The 18,347-nt window shown below is 47.9% G+C and overlaps 1 protein-coding gene across 4 annotated transcripts in view; it reads right to left on the reverse strand.

Annotated features, from left to right (window-relative positions):
• Positions 1-2,982: 2,982 nt before the first annotated feature.
• GRIP2 (glutamate receptor interacting protein 2) overlaps positions 2,983-18,347 on the reverse strand; it is a 285,022-nt gene continuing 269,657 nt past the window's right edge. For 3 of the 4 annotated variants that reach the window (XM_037385786.1, XM_037385783.1, XM_037385785.1), the window contains exons 20-24: positions 16,346-16,499; positions 13,277-13,397; positions 9,524-9,760; positions 7,656-7,802; positions 2,983-5,165 (exon numbers count right to left, since the gene is read on the reverse strand). In XM_037385786.1, the coding sequence (XP_037241683.1) occupies positions 4,968-5,165; positions 7,656-7,802; positions 9,524-9,760; positions 13,277-13,397; positions 16,346-16,499 (857 nt within the window). In that variant the 3' untranslated portion in view covers positions 2,983-4,967. The remainder of the gene's footprint in view (positions 5,166-7,655; positions 7,803-9,523; positions 9,761-13,276; positions 13,398-16,345; positions 16,500-18,347) is intronic. The other variant, XM_037385784.1, reaches the window with a different exon arrangement.

Below are 18,347 nucleotides of genomic sequence, written 5' to 3' on the forward strand. Positions count from 1 at the left end.
TGGTGGTTTTTTTATTATTTAAATTCCTAGCAACTGTGACTACAGTAATGTGATGAGTAGCACATACAGTGAGGAGGCATTGACGATGGCCTCCTTAAAAATGTCATCTGAACTTTTTTTTAAAAAAACAACTTTAAAATATTTTTAAAACATTTTAAAACATTTTTTGTGTGTTCCAAAACGGAATATTTGTATTTGAAAAAAATCCTGGAGTGTAATTTAATCCTAAAAAACCCCGTAGCCTTTGTGTATATGGTAAATGTTTGTATTTTGCAGGTTCTGTTTTGCTTTTTAGATAAATAAAATGTATATGGATATTTTTAAGTCATCTTTGCTTTTTTAGATGAGTTTGTAATCACCTTATAACTGAAAATAAAACTTTCCTTTATAAACCAATTATGCTCTCAGATTCTCTTTTTTTGGTCTTTGAGTAGCTCAGTTCTTCCTTTAAACCTGTTATTTATTGTGGGGTTGTTCATTGTGGGTTTTTTCCTCCTTATAAAATATTCCATTTTAAAATAATAAAAGCCCTGCTCATAAGCAGCTTGGCCCAGCTCACTGATCTGACTTCATGTCCGCGACAGCTGCACCCCCCCCAGCAGCTCAGCCCCACACAGCCCCTCCCTCACCCCCTCACCCAGTGGACGGGGAAGAGCATTGGAAGGGTAAAAGTACAAAAATTTGTGGCTTAGGAGACAGACAGCTTAATAATTAAAAAAAAAAAAAAAAAAGCAGAAAAAAACCCACCCCAACCCACAACAAAGAAAACAACAAAACCAAGAAAAACAAGTAATGCAAAAGAAAACCATTACCACTAACCAAGCAATGCCTGGCCAGTTCCCCAACAGTGACCACCCCCACCCACCTCCACTCTCCCCAGTTTTATCACTGAGCATCCCGTCATACGGTATGGGCTACAGCTGGGCTCAGTGGGGATCAGCAGTCGCAGCTGTGTCCCCTCTAATTTCAAGCACTGCCCAGCAAGGGCTAAGGCATCCCTGGGTCAGCAGCAGCAGTGGTTTGGTTTGTTGGGCTTTTTTTTCCCCCCCTTCCCCTTCAGCAATGACTTTGGCTGAGCCTGAAGGTTAGTGCTGGTCCCAGCCCACACCATTTCAGTCCTGCCCAGCCTATGGCCTGGCTTCACCGGTGCTTTGTTTTCCCTCCACCCACACTTCATCAAGTTCAGCTGGGCATATGCTGAGTATTACATGAGAAAGTCACCTTCCCCACCCCCTCACCCTTCTTTTTCCCTTTTTTTCTTTTATTTATTGGAAACGAGAGCTGATGCCCTCACAAGGCTGTCCCTGCAGCCACCAGCTTTCCATGGTCCCTTCACGGGGCGCAGACTGCAGCTGCATGAGTTGCCACCCCAGGGCGCGGCTGCTGCTGTCGATACCACTGCCAGGGGTTTCAAATACACCAAAAAGCCCAACAGGAAGAAAAACCAAAACCCCAACATTTATTTTCCTGGTTATTTCAGGCTCACTGATGGCCTGTTCAGTCCAACAGGCGAAGGCTACATGAGAGAGGCTTTTCTTTAAATCCTTGTTTGAGGTAGGGAAAGAAAAAACAACACGTAGGTGGCCGTGATTTATGAAAAATAAAGCATTTGTGCATTAGGCCCTGACCACTGCCGAGGCTCCAGCATCCCATGCCCAGGATCCGCCCCACAGCTGTCTTTATCCAGGGGCTTTTGGCTGGGTGCGATTTAAGGACTTTGTCACGGATTTCTCTTCCCATCGGTGAAGCCTTCAGTGCCTGGGCTGAGCAGCCTGATACTGGCACAGGCAGCAACCGCAATGTGTCTCAGGTCAAAATACAATAAAGAAGTAATTAAAAAAGCCACTAAGTGCCACGATCTGCTGCCAAAGGGTTTTATCTACCTGCCACGGGTGGCTGTCACCTGCCCACAGCTGGCAGCCGGCTCCCTGAGCCGAGGCACACAGGACATGAGGTGACTGACGTGACTGACGTTAGCAGGAGGACACGCTGCCCACCGAGGTGCCAGCAGCACATACCAGGGGAGCAGCACCGTGCGAACCTTTTCCCTGCTGTTCGCTCCAACACCCCACAGGTCACGTTGCACGGGCGCTCGCTAAACCGGCCATGGCCCCGGTGCCTCGGTTGGCTCGGCGCAGCTTTGGCAAGGCCCTGGTGCCAAAGCTGCAAAGGGCTTTGTTCAGAAGCCTGCGCCCCAGGAGGGCAGCCAGAGATGGCAGATAAGGCTTGTTTATGTGGCAATGATTCCCCAGGTCTAACCAGGAGCATTTCCATACCATGCTCAGGGTCTCCAAAAATTCCTGCATTACCCACTTGGCCATGAAGGGTTGCGAAACCCAGCTCACCCTTTCCACGCCAGTGAGCACAGATTCCCTATGGCCCTCTCCGGGGAGCGTCCCAGCCTGTGCTGCCCCACTGGGAGCGCAGGGTGCCCCAAACCCCATTGTAAGAGTAAAGGGAAAAAAATCATCAACACACGGACACAAAGAACTACATTCTGGGTTCGCAGCAGTCATATCTTTGGATACCTGGTTTCAGAGGTGGGATAATTTGGCAACCACGGCGCAGCTCCTCAGGGCACCCCCACTAAGAGCTGCAGGGTGCTAAGCACCAGGTGAGACACCTCTTGCCAGCACATGATCCTCCAGCAGTTTCCTAACCCATCCCCAGGGATTAACCACGGCTTTGCAAACACTGCCATAGCCACGTCACAGCCACCATGTGCTTTGCTGTAACCATGTGCATGCCCACAGGGAGGGAAGCAACCCACGTCCTGCTGCTGGACAGTAGCAAAGGACAACCCCAGCCCTACACTGGTAGCCTACAAGCAGTGGCCCCCCAAGAAAACCCTCTATGTGGCCCAACCTTGTCCTTCAAGGTGTGTCCTAAACCAGGGGTGCTCTGGCGAGTTAAAATAGGGCTGGAAGCAGAGTTCTGCTTCACCTTCATCCTCCAGCAGAAAGAGGCACAAAACAGAACAAGTGAATTTCATTTGCTTTTATTTAATTAAAAAAAAAAGTCAAAGTCATTGCAATCCCATTTAAATACAGAGATTTACAAATAAGTCCAAAACAGGACTAAAATATTCTTTGAAATGCTGTACTTTTAAATATTGTGCTTTCATAGATACATAAGAAAATTAGCATATAAAAATACTTTACAAGGAATACACTCTAATATATGGATAAAAATACACATTTAAGTAATGCATTTCATCTTCATATCATTCAAAATGCATAGGAAGGGATACAAGGACCAAGTTTTTCTTCCTTTTTTTTTTTTTTTTTAAAGCCTTTAACAAAAGTCTTCATTAAAAACCTATAAGAAGCCCCAGTGAGCTTCTGCTGCTCAGAATATTGCATATAAAAACACTTTCGGCTGCACTGTCAATGCTCCACAGTATCAGTTATGGCACATTATCTAGTTGTGGCAGCAATGGTATGGGATATTGCATACTCGAAGAGAAAATGGCTACAACAACAAATAGCAGGATGGGGCCGGGCACGTGTCTGGAAGAAACACCCTGATACGTTGCGCTATTGCAGAGGGACGGAGTCGCAAAGTGGCTCGGGGACAGATGGTGGAGGGATGAGTCCTGGCTCACAGAGCAATAACTTGTGCCATACACCCATTCAACACCCTACACGCACCACTGGCGCACAGCTGGTGATGGAGGAACTGATGGGGTGAGTGGGGGGCGGCGGGCTCGCCGCCACTGTGCCCGAGCCTTCCTGGGGAAAGCGATGCCAGGTTCACACCACCACCAGCACATGAACATCATCATAAAGTGCTAACACGTGAAACATGGCAGGCCGATAAGGGAACTGACGCAAACATCACAACCCCTCTTCCCTGTGGGGCTGGGGGCTTTCAGGAGGGAGGGGAGCGACCACAGGGCATCATGCTTGCAAAGCCACGGAAAGGCCAGCGACAGGCAAAGGCGGGTGGCCGGGGGCGAGCAGCCAAACCTGCGTGGGCACACACACCGCACAGCCCACGCGGGACACAGGGGGGACAGCCTCCATCTAATGAAGGGCTTCTCACGCCACTGCCTGAGGGGAGACAACAAGGTTTTAGTAATTCAAAAACATCAGGGACAGCCCTGGGAAGATCGCTTTCCTGCTACTGACTTGCAGGCACGGGCCAGGTTTGCAAGTAAGGGCTCTCCATAAAGCCCAGACAAACGAGGTGGTTGAGGATTTGGGCAGGTATTCAAGGCCTTTAGCCCTGGGTACAGCCCTCTGCTCTGTAGTAACTACTCCAGCACAGGTAACCACATTGCTCACAGGAATCAACAGCAAGATGAGGCACCTCATCCCACTGCAGGGCAAGCCAGCCCTGGCAGGGAGTGTGGATGGGGCTGATAAAGAGGCAGCAGCAAACACTAATTTTTGAAAAAGAATTGCATCTAGCCACTCTCAAGCACATTTTGAAATATCTTTTAAACAGGGCTCTCCACAGCTCTGCACCAGGAGTGCAAGGGGCTGTGCAAATCAATTTATTGGGAGTATTTAATGGATGGAGCTGAGCACAACAGAAAAGGAAAGGCGATTCAGTCTTGCTGTACGCAATTAACGAGCAAACAAGAAGCATAATAGCACCATGTGTGTTTATAGGACGGCCAAGGCCTTCAGGGTGAGGAGGATGGTCGGAGGTGGGACCCCACACACTCCAATGACCAGGGCACAGAGGGATGCCTCGCCATGGGTGATGGCTGTGGATACTCCTTCCTGCCATCAGCAGCTCATCCCAACGCTAGCGCTGCCCACAGCCCACGATGTGCATCCAGCTCTGACCCTCCCAGCAACACTTGGCGGTCTACAGGCTCACTGAGGACCCACCTCCCCGCTTGCAGGTGATGGTACACACAGCATTTACAAATACCAGTGCAAAAACCCGGAAAAACACCCCAAATACCACAATGGCTCAGCAGAGGCCCTGGGTACCACCTGCTCTGCTCCTGCTGCTCAGAGCGTCTGGACACTCGCCTTGACCTCGGCGCCACGGGCCACCTGTGCTGGCAGCTCTCTGTTCCCCTCCAGGGGAGCGTTGGCAGCCAGTGCCAAGGGGTTCCGGCTAATCACCAGGTCCAGCTTATCTCCAGCCTCCGAAATCAGGGGAACAGCCAGACAGCAGTCAAAGTCTCTTGTCCGGATGCGGTTTACCTGCCGGTATGGATTGAGGACGTGCCATGGGGAGGAACAACAAAAAGACCATGTTTGTTAGATAGAAAATGCAAGGTTGGTGCTAAACCCACACCTGTGAAAACACACAACTCTTGGGGGTCCCTGATTCCAGGTTCACAGCAGAGCACAGTGGGGGCACCCCTGCAGGATGAGCACATCCTTGCTTAGCTGAGAAATGATGCAATAACTGGGAGAGGAAGGGGGAGAAAAAATGTCTAGACCAGGCATAAACCCTGACCCCCGGTTTCTGGGGCAGTATTTAATTTTCTGGGGCAGTGTTTAATACTGCAGGGCTCAAAACCAGCTCTCCAGTTCAAGCCTGTAGGAAAAAGGTTGCCATTTTACATGATTTTTGTTGCCACCATGGCTTTTACTGGCCTTACATTTGTGATATGGGGTATTCAGTGCCTAGAAAACAAATACAGCTCAGACCCTGAGGCTTCTGCCAACCATTTTCCAGCTCAGCCAGCGGTAAATTGAGACTAAACAGTTTCTGCTTCTTCTCTCCCCATTTATATCCTTCGTTTCAGAGGAGTCTGGATGCATTTCATGTGGGCTCAGAAGGCGGCTGCAAATTCTCTCTGCAGGATTCAGCAGTGAAAGCACTTTTACTGTTGACTCTTGCAGACATTCAAGCACATCTCTAGGCTGGGTCACCTGCAAGAACCTCCCCAACTCTCTTGCCTACAGCTACCAGAGCACCTGGGCTTGGTGCCACAACAACTCCAGGATGGAGAGGGCTGGCAAACAGCATGGGGAGGGGAAGCAGAGAAGGGAGAAAGGAATTTCCCACCCACCTCTGGAGCGAACATAACCCACAAGGCCAGGCGTTGCTTCCTTCTCTGGGTAAGGGCTGGATGAGTCCATGCAACCCTTCCACCCAAAACCCTTTCCCAGCATTAATGTATGCCCATGGAGCTGGGCTCTGTGATGGTAGCAGTGTCCCCTTGCCCTAGCTGGTGTCCACACAGCTGATCCCAGTGCTGCTCCTTACAGTGTAGTAACTAAGGATCACTTCTAGACCACACATGGACAAGGAGAAATAAGCCATGAGCTTGCTCTGCCTTTGCCCTATGCCAGCCAGGCAGTTCCAGTGCAGAAGTGCCATCAGTGCAATGCCGTGCTCCAGCTAATCCATCCAGCTGAGAGGCAGAGGGTCTGTTACAGCAGGGACGAGGTGTTTCACTGACCTTCAGGCACACCACCATGCCCATAATCAGCAGCACTGTGAAGCATCCTCAGCAACGCATCTCTGTACTTCTTGACAGGAGTTGCCCATACCCTGCAATCCCTCATTCACAACTCCACACATCAACACGATGGTAATCTCCTCTTCTTTTTGTAGGTGTAAGCCAGGCAGTGCAGCATGTGGAAGCGGGGTGTCGGAAGTCTCCATGCCGCTCTGTTTAGGATTTTGGGCACACCTCCCAGAGCACTTGGCACTTGCAAAAAGCGACACATCCAACATTCAACAGAAAGGCAGCCCAGAGCCTAATTAGCTTCTTGTTCATTCTTGCACCATCTTTTATTTGAAGCCGAGAAGGAATAATTGTATAGCAGCCAATTGGCTAGAGACCATAACAAGCTTAAACAAGGTTCCCCACAGCGCTGCCAGTTCTCCAGTTACCTGATGTACATAATATATTGGCTCTAATCCTACTGGCTAACAACCCCCGCCTAGAAATTAGTAAAACAGCTTTCTGTTTCCAAATATGGTCACAATATCTGCATTTCCAAATGGTGGCAATTTTTCCATTGGGGTTGCACTTTCCCAGTTGCTGTTTGAGTTGCCCCAAAGCTAAAATAGTTGGTATTCATCCATACAAAGCTCCTCTCCATCTCCAAAACTCACCATGCTCTTAGCATCCCTCTGGTAGTCCAATATGCCCATGTCTCATTTATTACAGACTGTGCTTTTGACCACAGGTTTCATTCTGTTTCTGCATCAGCTATTTCAAATCAAGTATCTTTCAAAGAAAAACATCCATGAAAAACACTTTGCTTGAAGGATCTGTTTCCTAGAAAACTCTTTTTGTTCTCAAAGGCATGCACAGAGATTCATGAACACCACTTAACTCCACATGGGGCTTCGCAGGAACACATATTGGTCAACACAGTCTAATTCATCCAAAAATCACCCTCTTACAAGACAGGAAAGGGAGCGAGGGTGAGGACAAGAAGCAACACATCTTTTTGGTTGTTTTGAGCTGCCCAAGCTCAAAAAGGCCAGTGCCGGGACAGGCTGTGTCCTGGAATAGGTGTAACCTGGGGGTACCACCTGGGGGTACTACCTAGTGATTTCTCATTATAAAACACAGGTCTTGCTCGGTGGCTATGAGCTCACCTAGTTGGCTAACTATTACCTTTCATTAAAGTTAGTGCTGCCATGGATGGGTCTCACTTCTCTCTTCCTCTCAGCCACTCATTCACTCCGTCCCAGCCTCCAGAACTGCATTTTGCATTTATTACCTGAAGCACTCTGTCATATGGCTTGAGGCCACACTGATCTGCTGGCCCATCCGGACGGACCATATTTACATAGACACCTTTTTCTAACAGGCCATCCGACACACTGAATCCAAAGTCTTTGCTCTCTGGGTCTTTGTGAAGTGTCATCTGGAGGGGCAGAAACAGAAAAGACATGTTTTAATGCAGCAGAAGGAGGGCTGGGGTTGGCAGGATAGGAGTAACATAGGTAATGTGTGCGGACCTACAGCAATTCTGCTCTGGGTCCCCTGGGCAGATGTTTCTTAGCCTGGGCAGCTAATACAGATTGAGCCTTATTTACCGGACACTATAATCTTGGGTAGATCCCATGGAGAAGTGCTTTGGTGACTGGCATATAACCAAAACCACAACAGTCCCTCTCCCTTGAACGTGGAAGGAAAAGCAAGCAGTGTAGTACAGACAGCCGCCGTATTCCACCCAAAGAGCAACAAAGCAACTGTTATTAATGGAGCATCGCCTGCCCTGGCCCAGGCTACACTGTGCACCCTCTGTGTATGCCAGACCAGCACACAAAAAATCAACATGTTCACAGGGAATTTTCAATGTAGTGTGTCAAATGTGAAGACAGCTCATTTTTAATACATGACTCCACAGGAACATCTAAACTTCTCCATATTATTCATGAGTTCCTTTCAGAAAAATCGTATCTATAGGTGCTGACGTACTGAGAACAAGAAATGGGTAACCTCATTGCCCTTCCCTTGAGCATGTCATGCTTTGGCATCATCTAAAGGAGGAGTGCCCTGCTGGAAGTGTATCTGGCCATGGAGTAACATGGGAGCCAGGGACAACTAATTCACCACCACCACCAAAATCTCCCTTTATCTCCCATGAACCCGGAGTGCATCTCCACCATGAGGCTTTAACTCCATCACTGTGCTCTTGGCTGGGTGAGCCTCATGGACGTGTGGTCCTTGGGAAGGACAGTGCCCAGGATGATGGACAGGAGCAGCCCACCTGGCCTCAACCTCATCTCCAAACACAGCCAACACCTGATGCTCCAGCAGAATGAAGAGTCACCCTACATGACATGCCTAATTACACAGCTCTCCTCCTTCAGGTATGAAGGAGTTTTATTTAAAGACACATTAGCCATGCCCTGAAGGACGAGAGCAGATCAAACATGAAAAAGTTGTTTTTTCCAGCTATCATAACTGCAGGTTTCATTCTAAAGTCACACTAGGAAAGAAAAAGGCAATCAATTTTTTTGTAACCTCTCCAGCTCCCTTCCGTGCCTGCATTCTGTATCAGCAGCATCTACAGTTAATTACTTTCTCTAATTACTGTTGCCTTGCACCATGCTTAAACTGGCTACATTCAGCTGGGTACTGAATTCAAACAAGTATCCCAACACTGACATCCCACCGTTTGCATGCCCTTCAGGAAAGGCTGGGGGTAGAGTGGAAGGGGAGGGAAAATAAGTTACTTTAAAGTTATTGTAAGTTATTTTTTATATGAAAAGTGGCCTACTGAATGAAGCGTGCTACTGGAAAAGGGTTGATGGGTCTCCACAAGGGCCACACTTTGAGCTCTCTCGCTTGTACAGATAGCACCAATTAATAAACCCCAGAACACAAGGACCTGGAATTCTCATATAATAAAGAGAAAGAACAAAGCACAGGTTTGAACCCTGCTCGAGCATGGCAGCTAAATCCCATTACTCTTCCAAAGAGGTCCCTTCACCTTAATCTTTGCTTCATCTAAAAACTGTTGCTGCAGACCTTGGTGGAGGCATTTTCTGAGGTGCCTATCAAGACAGATTTTCTACAAGGTTGCAAAGCTTCTACAGCTTTAACCGTCAAGGTATGCAGTGCTGCAGCAACACAAACCTTGTGAAACTCAAGGGGGGTAGGGGACATGATTTCCTGCATCTCCTTCTCAATCTTCTTCATGTCCAGGTTCCTTTCGTTCTTCTTGGCAGGAGAACTGCTGCCCTCAGTCTGCCCGTCATCACAGCTTGAGTTTGCTTTCCTCAATGGACTTAGTCCTGATGGGTTGACAGAGTCCAGGAGCAGCTTGCTGCTCTCCAGGCCCAGGTTGTGCACGCTCCCTGTCATGATGGATGCCTGTAGGACAAGGGCACAAAGTCACTCTGCTGACCCAGCAGCAGGAAGAGATGGAGCACACAGCAACAAAAGTGGCACAGACAACAGGAGGGCACCACTGTTCTCATTAATCAAGAAGCTCTTCTGCAGTTAGCTATAAAAGGCATTTCCAGACCTCAGGAGACTGCTGCCAGGTCTATCACCGACCTGCTGTGTACTCTCCACCCCCACCCCAACATGGAGCTTTATCCCAAAAGGAAGCATCTCCATATTTTTTGATGGCCCCTTCTATGCAGACAGGGCCAGGCAGACCTCATCTTGTGCAGGAACCTTCTTGGTAGTCAAGAAGGATGAACATCTCAACCTCAGGGGGCTCCCAGAGAAACCACTGTCTGCCTGGCTCTCCAACCTATCCCGAGGGCTGGGCTGCAGCTCACCGTCAGCATTGCACGGTGCTGGCAATGGCCCAGGGAACTCAGTATCTTGGACTCCACTGAGGCCAATTCAGTGAGAAATTAGGATTTTATCTGTCAGTAAATGGGAGCTGTCACAGAGCAAAACTGAGTTAAAAATATGAAATTAAGTAGTATTTAAACCTGGTCATCCTTGATAGCATCCATTAAAAGATGCCCCTAAGTAGATTCTACTCCATTTGGCAACGCTTTTCACTAATGAGATTACATTGATCAAAGCTAACGAAGGAGTCAAGAATCCAGTCTGTGGAACCTCAACTGACTCCAGGTCACACAGTCCATTTAAATGACATAATGAAAACTGTCATTTCAAAGTTCAGGCTCCAAGGGTCTGCAGTCCCATTAAATGTCAAAAGGGAGAAGAAAGGAAAGGAAAGGTAGGGAGCAGATAGCAAAATTCTGCAAAGCTAAACGTGGCAAGTCAAAAAGCAACTGCTGCTGCGCACAAGGGGAATATTACTGATATTTCATGACTAAATCCCTAATCAAGACCCTCCAGTTATTTGCTCCAAGCTGGAACAAAAGCAAATAAAGTGATTTCTGGTGGCAGTACGAAAATGCCAGCACTACCCACATTATCCCCAAAGAGACATGGATAAAATAGAGAAAACCTTTTAGCTTTGCACTTTTCAGGTCTTCACACAAAAATGACTTAATCCACTCGAGTCTGGACAAAACTCAAATACCTGCTACATGCTAGAAGGACACTGACTTACCACATACTTCAAACACAGATTAACAAACAGCAGCGCAGCCAACCAGGGCACATTCGTTCACTGACCTCGGGCAGCCTCAGCACCCCCAGGACACCGCACCATGCCGTACCAACGCCAGCACTGCAGCACTAGCGAGGAGAACAGAAAGGTCTGTGCACGCTGCGCTACTGTCCTCCCTCACGTGCTGCAAACACCGTAACCAGCCAGTACCCAACAGCAGTTGGCTCCTCTGTCTTCAAGGTATTTAAATACTCCTTGCAGCACCATAAGTAAATTGGAAGGTGCTTTGGGCTAAGTGCAAGCAGCAGAAAGGACAATTCTGGACTTCTCCAGCCTGTGACTGCCCCACGTTACTTTTCCCCATGTCTTGGCTGCCCTCAAAGCAAAGCAGGAGCAGCCACTCCATTAGACATCCTGGGAAAAGCCTGTTTCTACCCATACCCCATAGTCTGGGGCTGGATTGCTACTGTGTGCAAACCTGTTTCCTGGCTATCTTGGGTCATCTTGCATCACACTTTTTTAATATTTTTTTCCCAACTGTAGGGAATGAAGGGTCAAATTTAAAAAAATAATTTTAAGAAAGATAAAATCTGTAACTGTCATAAAATCACAGGAGGCCAGGAGCTGGGGCTTAGAAACCTGTGATCCAGCAAAAGCCCCAGTGAACTGCATATTCCATACCATGCCTCAGGAAGGATGGGCACATGGAGAGGGAGGAACAGATCAGTGGTACTTTGGATTCGATAAAAAGGGGAGTTGAAAACCATCAGACTTCTACTAAGAAAAGTAGCACTTTCCTTTTGTTCCCAGAACTTTCCAAAATATTCTAGAAATGTGCTAAATACACCAAAACCCCAGATATACTCAGCTTTTCATAAAATTTCTTTACATTTTTAAAAGCATTGCTATAACTGTCCAAGCTCCAAAGTCTTAAAACAGCACCTCTGCACCACGGAGCTCTGGAAAAGGAATGGATTGGGCAGAAAGCTATTTTGTCTATCCTTGCATTTCACAGTAGTCCAGCCAATCCTTTCTTTTACATTTAGATGCCAGCCATTATGCAGAAGAGAAACATCTACACATCATTTCAGAGGGGTACTTTCTCTCAAGCAGTCAACAACAATTCAGAAAGGTGGATAGTGGCTGCCTAAACTAATTTCTAAATACTGTCAGGTCCAGGAAATAAGTGATCCAGGGGAGAAATTACAGTTTGTGCAGGCCAGGAGTTTGGGTGTTGTTTTTTTTTTTTTTTTAAGTCAGCATTTTCTTAAGCAGTTAAGATAATAAATACACTGTTTCATGCTTCAGCACAATGAATTTAATTGAGACTTCCTCCTCCACTTGGGAGTTGCTAAGGATCAAGGAGGAAAGAACAATCTGTAAGTCCCCTGTCACCATACAGACCAAAACAGGACTTTCCTTTTCCATCTCCAATTATTTGGAAATTGCCCTTTTTGCTGAAGCCTAAATGATACACAATTGTGCATAAAGAAACCTCCTGCTGGAGGTGACAGAGGGCACAACCGAGTGAGCATTTGCCAGTCCTCTGCACCCCGAAGGCAGGGGGAGAGATGAGCTCGTGGGGTCCCGCTCCTTCTTTTGGGCTACGGGAGCTGAATCAGGGAGCGAAGCAGCATGGGCCCCATCCTGCCAGGCATGTTTGCTTCCCACTGCTCAACAGTCTCGAGGAAAGCCTTTATTTGCATCCCACAGCTCAGAAATCTGGGTTCCTCACCCTGTAACCGGACACAATAACATGACCTCCAAAGCATTTTGGATAAAGAAAAGAGAAAGTGGTTTGTGAAGAGAGGAAACACCTTTATTTCTGCAGGAAGCAATTACTTTCTCAGATTTTTCCATGGGGAAGGCTAGCTGAAAAGCTTCCAATTACCTATTTCACTGAAACAGTTTCCGGCAGAGTGACAGCTGAATGCAAGATATATGTTGGGCCTGTCTATATTTGAAGTAAGCCAAGGCTTTAGTCCCCGTGGGGTTTTGGGGGGCTCCTTTTGCTTGGCCTTTAAGTGCTTTGGACAGACAATGTCTCTCCAAGCAGAGGGTTTACCATTTGATGGGGAAGGTTTGCCAACAGTCATCTGAAGATCGTTGGCCAGCAACAGTTTGCCAAAAGAGCATGGAGCTCCTGGTGGGTAAGTCATCGGCTCGGGGAAAAAGTGCACGCAAGCAACTGCCTAATGAGACATCGTTATCCATTAGCGCAAACACTGACACGCATTAAACTTGAACCCTTCTTCACACCACCGGCAGCACAGGGATGATCTGGGGAAACAGTCTAACATTTATGGCAAGAGCAAACCAGTCAGTAGCAAATCCAGAAAGCGATTTACCTCAATCTCCCTCAAAAGTTCAGACTGGCCGCATGTTTCCAAATCCTCCAAAGCTTCTCCAAAAACACGCCAAAAATTATCCTCATGAGTGGTCTCAAGGCCATTTTGGCGGTTGGGGTATCTGTTGTAACGTAGGAACCAAACATTGTCAGCACTCTTCTGCAGCGAGATGAAAGCCGCAAGGCTACAGCAAGTGTCTCACCAGTAAAAGCAGAGACTTGAAGAGTCTTCATATACAAAAGCAAACAATATGAACTTTTCAGACAAGAGTCCGAATACGAGACCTCCATGCATTTACTAACAGGGCAAGTGTCCTTCAAAGGAAGAATTAAGTTGGTGTAGTAATGTCAAAGTTCAAAGGGTAAATTAAAAAGTGCCTGTAGGAAGACTGTAGGTTTAGGAAGACGTTTTGGTGAAATAGAGAAGTGAAAGAAAAAAGGATGCGTTATGTGTAAACCAGGAGCCTCAGAGACTGTTAGTACAAAGGCTGATGGGATAGAGCTCAGATCTGAGACACAGAACACCTGAGAAGAGAGAGAAAAACACAGAGGGTAACAGACATGGTGAGAAAATGGTAAATACATTAGGTCTCTATGAGAGTAAGTAATGCAAAGATGTATATAAAATGATTGCCCTGGGCTGGACAAGCCAACACACGCTACTGCCAGCAATATTGACAGTGTCATGTATCACCCATACAAACCAAATTTCATTTGCTTTGGGATGTGAGCTGTTACTTTCAGGAGGCCTCTTTTGTTGTTATATAACACCGACGGCACTTACAGCCATGTAGATTGCCACCAGTTCTGTCTACAACCGAGAGTAAACCCAGAGAGAACCTCTCTCAAGCTGGTTACAAATGCACGTTAAAATGAACACAGGGCATGTCTTGCTGGGGCTTCTGCAGTTCCCCACCTTGGCAGTTTCAGCATCTCATGCCTGACTACAAGCCAGGGTCAATTCTGAGACTTCTAAAGCAAATGGTAATTAAACATGCTGACGTCCTCTGAACAAGCCAGAGAAGTAGGTAACACTGGACTCTGCTTACTGAACACCAGGCTGTGCACAACTCAGACGACCAGTGCTCACTTTAACAGGAGCCTCCTGAAGGAAACTCTCTGCAGTATTAAATCAGGGTCACAATAAACCCACTAATGTGTCACGGGGAGAGACCCCAAGGGGACAGCGACACCAGAGCAGCCCTAAGGCACCTTCTACGCATCTTATTAGGAGCTGCACAGATGAGGTTCCACATCTGCAACATCTGGCAGCATCTTGCATGGTTTAATGGTCATCAGCACTGCAGATGGGAAGGGACACTCATCCACCAAAGCCACTTAGCAAAGTCCAAATATTTTACTTGAGTACAAGTCAAAGAGAGGTTGGCCTCCATTAAATATATAATGACCCCTTGATATATTAATAGAGCTTTTTCCAGATCTCTACTAACTGCAAAGTCTTCCGCACACACTTTGCTTTTCATCCACTGGTTTAAATGGGAGTCTGTAGCAGGCATAAACTCTCACACGCACGCTTTTGCTCCCTGTGGGATCGTGGCCTGCCTGGAGAGAGTGGTATCTGGCATGACTTATTGTATTTTAAATTTACCCCCTACCTTTCATCAGCTTTAAAAGGACAGGAGCCTTTATACCAGGCAGAAAGGTCAAAAAAACACCCAGCAAGACTTTATACAAACAAACCAAAATTTCCCCCCAAAAGGAATTTTTCATGTTTTCCCCTTACTCATTTCCTTCCTCTGCTCCCAGGTTCCCAAAGAGGCAAATGTCCCTTCCAGTTACCAGTTTCTCGCCTCTCGGATCAGCAATATAACAAAGACATCCAGGACACAGATGAGTCGGTACGGGCTCTCGCACCACGGGGTCAGCAGGTTTTTCCAGGCTAAAGGCAGCCAGGGTTAGAGACAATTTGTTTTTCTCCCTAATAAAAAGGGCTCAGCAGCATGAACCGTTTCACTTGCACTTTGACATCAGGGTTCGGAGCCCTCATTAGGGACATGCAGGGCTTCAAGCACTCAGATTTGCTAACTTCAGCTGCCGGCAGCCTCACTGGGAGGGCCACGAGGGATCAACGACCTCTGTGAGCTGGCTCTTGCTGAGAGGCAAAACAAGAACAAAGTCTCCGCCGCTGCCAGCTTTCCTGCCAGTTTGATCATCTTTAAATAGGTGGAAATGGCCATGAGATGTTCTAAGGGTTTTGTTTGGACAAACAAAAGTTAAGGAAAAAAAATAAGAAAAAAAAAAAATAAAAGAACTGACAGTAACAACACGACACACACAACTATGGGGACTCCGGAGAATGTCGAGGGGAGGGTTAGTTACGAAGCAACGAGACATTTCCACCATGTGTGGCTCGGGCCCAGGGCAGATCCAGCAGGATTTTCACCTGAAGCGAGGGGCAGCTGCAGCCTCCTCCATGGGCTCAGGAGGTGTTGCAGGATTTCTCCCACGCTGGCTGAGTTGGGAGATTAACTTGACCATGTTCACACAGCATGGCTTTGTTTGTGCTGTTGGAAAGGCCAAAGTATGATGGAGAGAGATGTCCAGTCACAGCTTTGGGAGATTTTAACTTGGACGTGCAACCTCATACTCGTCCTCCAAGAACTCTGGTTGGCCTTTTTGTGCTACATGATATTGAGCTGTTGTGAAGCTGCATTCTTACTCAAAAAAGTCTGGCCAACACATGCAGGGACAGCCCTGACCACTTCTATTACACCTAAACTATGAAAATACTGCAGCCTTTACATGGCAGAAGTATGAGACGTGGTAAGACCCTGTGGTCCATGCAGCTGAGACTGCCCTAACTCCAGACACAAATGTCACCTGGCCATGGCAGAGATGCCACAAAGCTCCCCCCAGCGTAACACTGCAACGTGGAGGTGGTTCAGCAGAGCAGGTCGCCACCCCAGCACCCCTCCCCATGGCTGCCTGATGCTGAGATGGGGACATCTGGCCGCTCCATCACATATCACATTCCCATGCCCCTTTGTCCCTATGCAGTGACACCCACATTTGCAGATGCCCCTCCCTGACTCCTCCCACACCTCCGTACCTGCTGGGCTTGTCCCAGTCATCTTCACTGAAGCTTCCATCCATGTAGGGGTAGTTTTTCCTGGGGTCCCCTGGAGGGGTACTGCTCTTTTGTCTGCTGTGTCTCCATTCATGTGGATGGAGGGCTATGCCCGCAGCCTGAGGTATGTATGTACCTAGGGGAGGCAAGAGGGGTTGGAGAGAGAAGGGGGGCAAGGTGGGGCGGGTAATACCTGGTCAGAAAACCCAAATGGATTAAGTCACGCTGTGCCAGAAGAGCCTCCTTGCCCAGTTCCCAAACCTGAGGCCATATGGGTTGCACACTGCTTCCATCTCAAGTCCTCCAAAAGGGGGTTGTTCTTCCCATCTCTTCTTGCTTTGACCAAAGCAGCTTCTTAGGATCATGTCACAAGGTGTCCCGTTTCTGCTTTCCTCCCCCACTTCCTAGTAGTTTTGTGGTGTGGGCCTGGGATCCACAGACCTAGGGACTACATGTACCCACACGTACAGATCCTACCCCCAGCCAGCTCCAACCTTGGTTAACGGCTCCTGTTTCCACACTGAACCCAACAGAAATTGCGCTGTTGAAGCAGCCACCTTTAAACACAGTGAGTCCTTCAAAGGATAAAAAGATGCAGCTGCCAAGCTTCTCTCAGTGTGCCCAACCCCATTCATTCTGAAGGATTTGGAGGCCTGATTTCTATTAGGAAAAAAAAATAAATCCTCATTTAGATTCTCAACTTTCTTTGGGACTTAATGGTCAGCATGAAAAAAAGTAATAGGATATAGAAGGACAGCAGCAAAGAAACTGCATCCAGAGTAGCCAGAAGCAACAGCCTCCCATCAACAAATCTAATGGTGCTGAGGGTACCTGGTGGTGGCCACCAGCGCCAGTGTGCTCAGCAGTGGTAAATGAGGAGGAGCCAGTCCTGATCCCAAGAGCTGTCAGCCAGTTCCTGCAGCAAGCAGAGCCCTCCCATGTCTTCAGGATCAACTGGTACAGGTACAGAAAACTGCTTCAGTGATGTGCGTGTGAAAGGCAAGGAACAGGAGGAAAAACTCTGCTGGCTTGAGAGAAGGGAAGGCTCATCTGTATCACATTTGATAGGAGATCAATATGGACCGTTAGGATGAAATCAGACAAGTTTCACTACATCTGCCCCTGTGGGCTTTTCCATGCTGCAGTGTCTTACTCCAGAGATGCAAATCCATCACTACCAAGTCACAAGATCCCCAGTCTCATGAGGAGCTGCCTGGATAGAAACCTTCCAAAACAGAGCATTCCTCAGTTCCACTGCCATCTGCAGTGGAAACAAATCTCCTGAGTCCCTTGCCCACCTCCTGCTGCCCATTCAATGTTTCAGAGAAATCCTTACAGTCTTTCCAAGAAACATCGTATGCTCCCATCGCACGCTGTGCCAAGCAAACAGGAAGAGGTATCAGAGAAACACGTAATTAAGGGAGACTTGACCTCGCAATGAGCTACAGCACTGGAAATACCCAAACACAACGCCAGCACTTTCTTTGAAAATGCCAATGCCTGTTATTTCACTTAGCTGAGTGTTTCCTCTGTGAGTTTTTAAAGGTTAGACTGCTCTGGAGAGAGCCCAGGAACAGCGCTTGCCAACACCTTACAGCCGACGGACATTCGCTGCCTGCCAGAGCAGAACACGGCCCCTGGTGCAGGTCCCTGTGGTGGGCAGCATTTGTGGGCTGGGCACAGGGCGCCACGGACCGCAGGGTTACATCTGCAGAGCTGTCACTTGGGTGCCACTGGTTTGACCTCTTCCTTCCAGGGAGATGTGCTGGATCCCTGGGATTCAGAGCCACCTGGTGGCACCTTCCCTCCAGGCCCAGCAGAGCTCCCTTGCCCAAACCCTTCCTTGAGTGGTTTCCTAAAGCTGTGGATGAACCTAAAACCTACAAGGCAGCAAAGCCCAATCTATAGCTCTCCATTTAGGGTGTAAACCCTTACGTCCAGGATCTGTGCATCCCAGGTCTCCCCGCATTCTGCCTTCCCTGTT

The sequence above is a fragment of the Falco rusticolus genome, chromosome 4 (assembly GCF_015220075.1).
Source record: "Falco rusticolus isolate bFalRus1 chromosome 4, bFalRus1.pri, whole genome shotgun sequence".
In the NCBI taxonomy this organism is placed as follows: domain Eukaryota; kingdom Metazoa; phylum Chordata; class Aves; order Falconiformes; family Falconidae; genus Falco; species Falco rusticolus.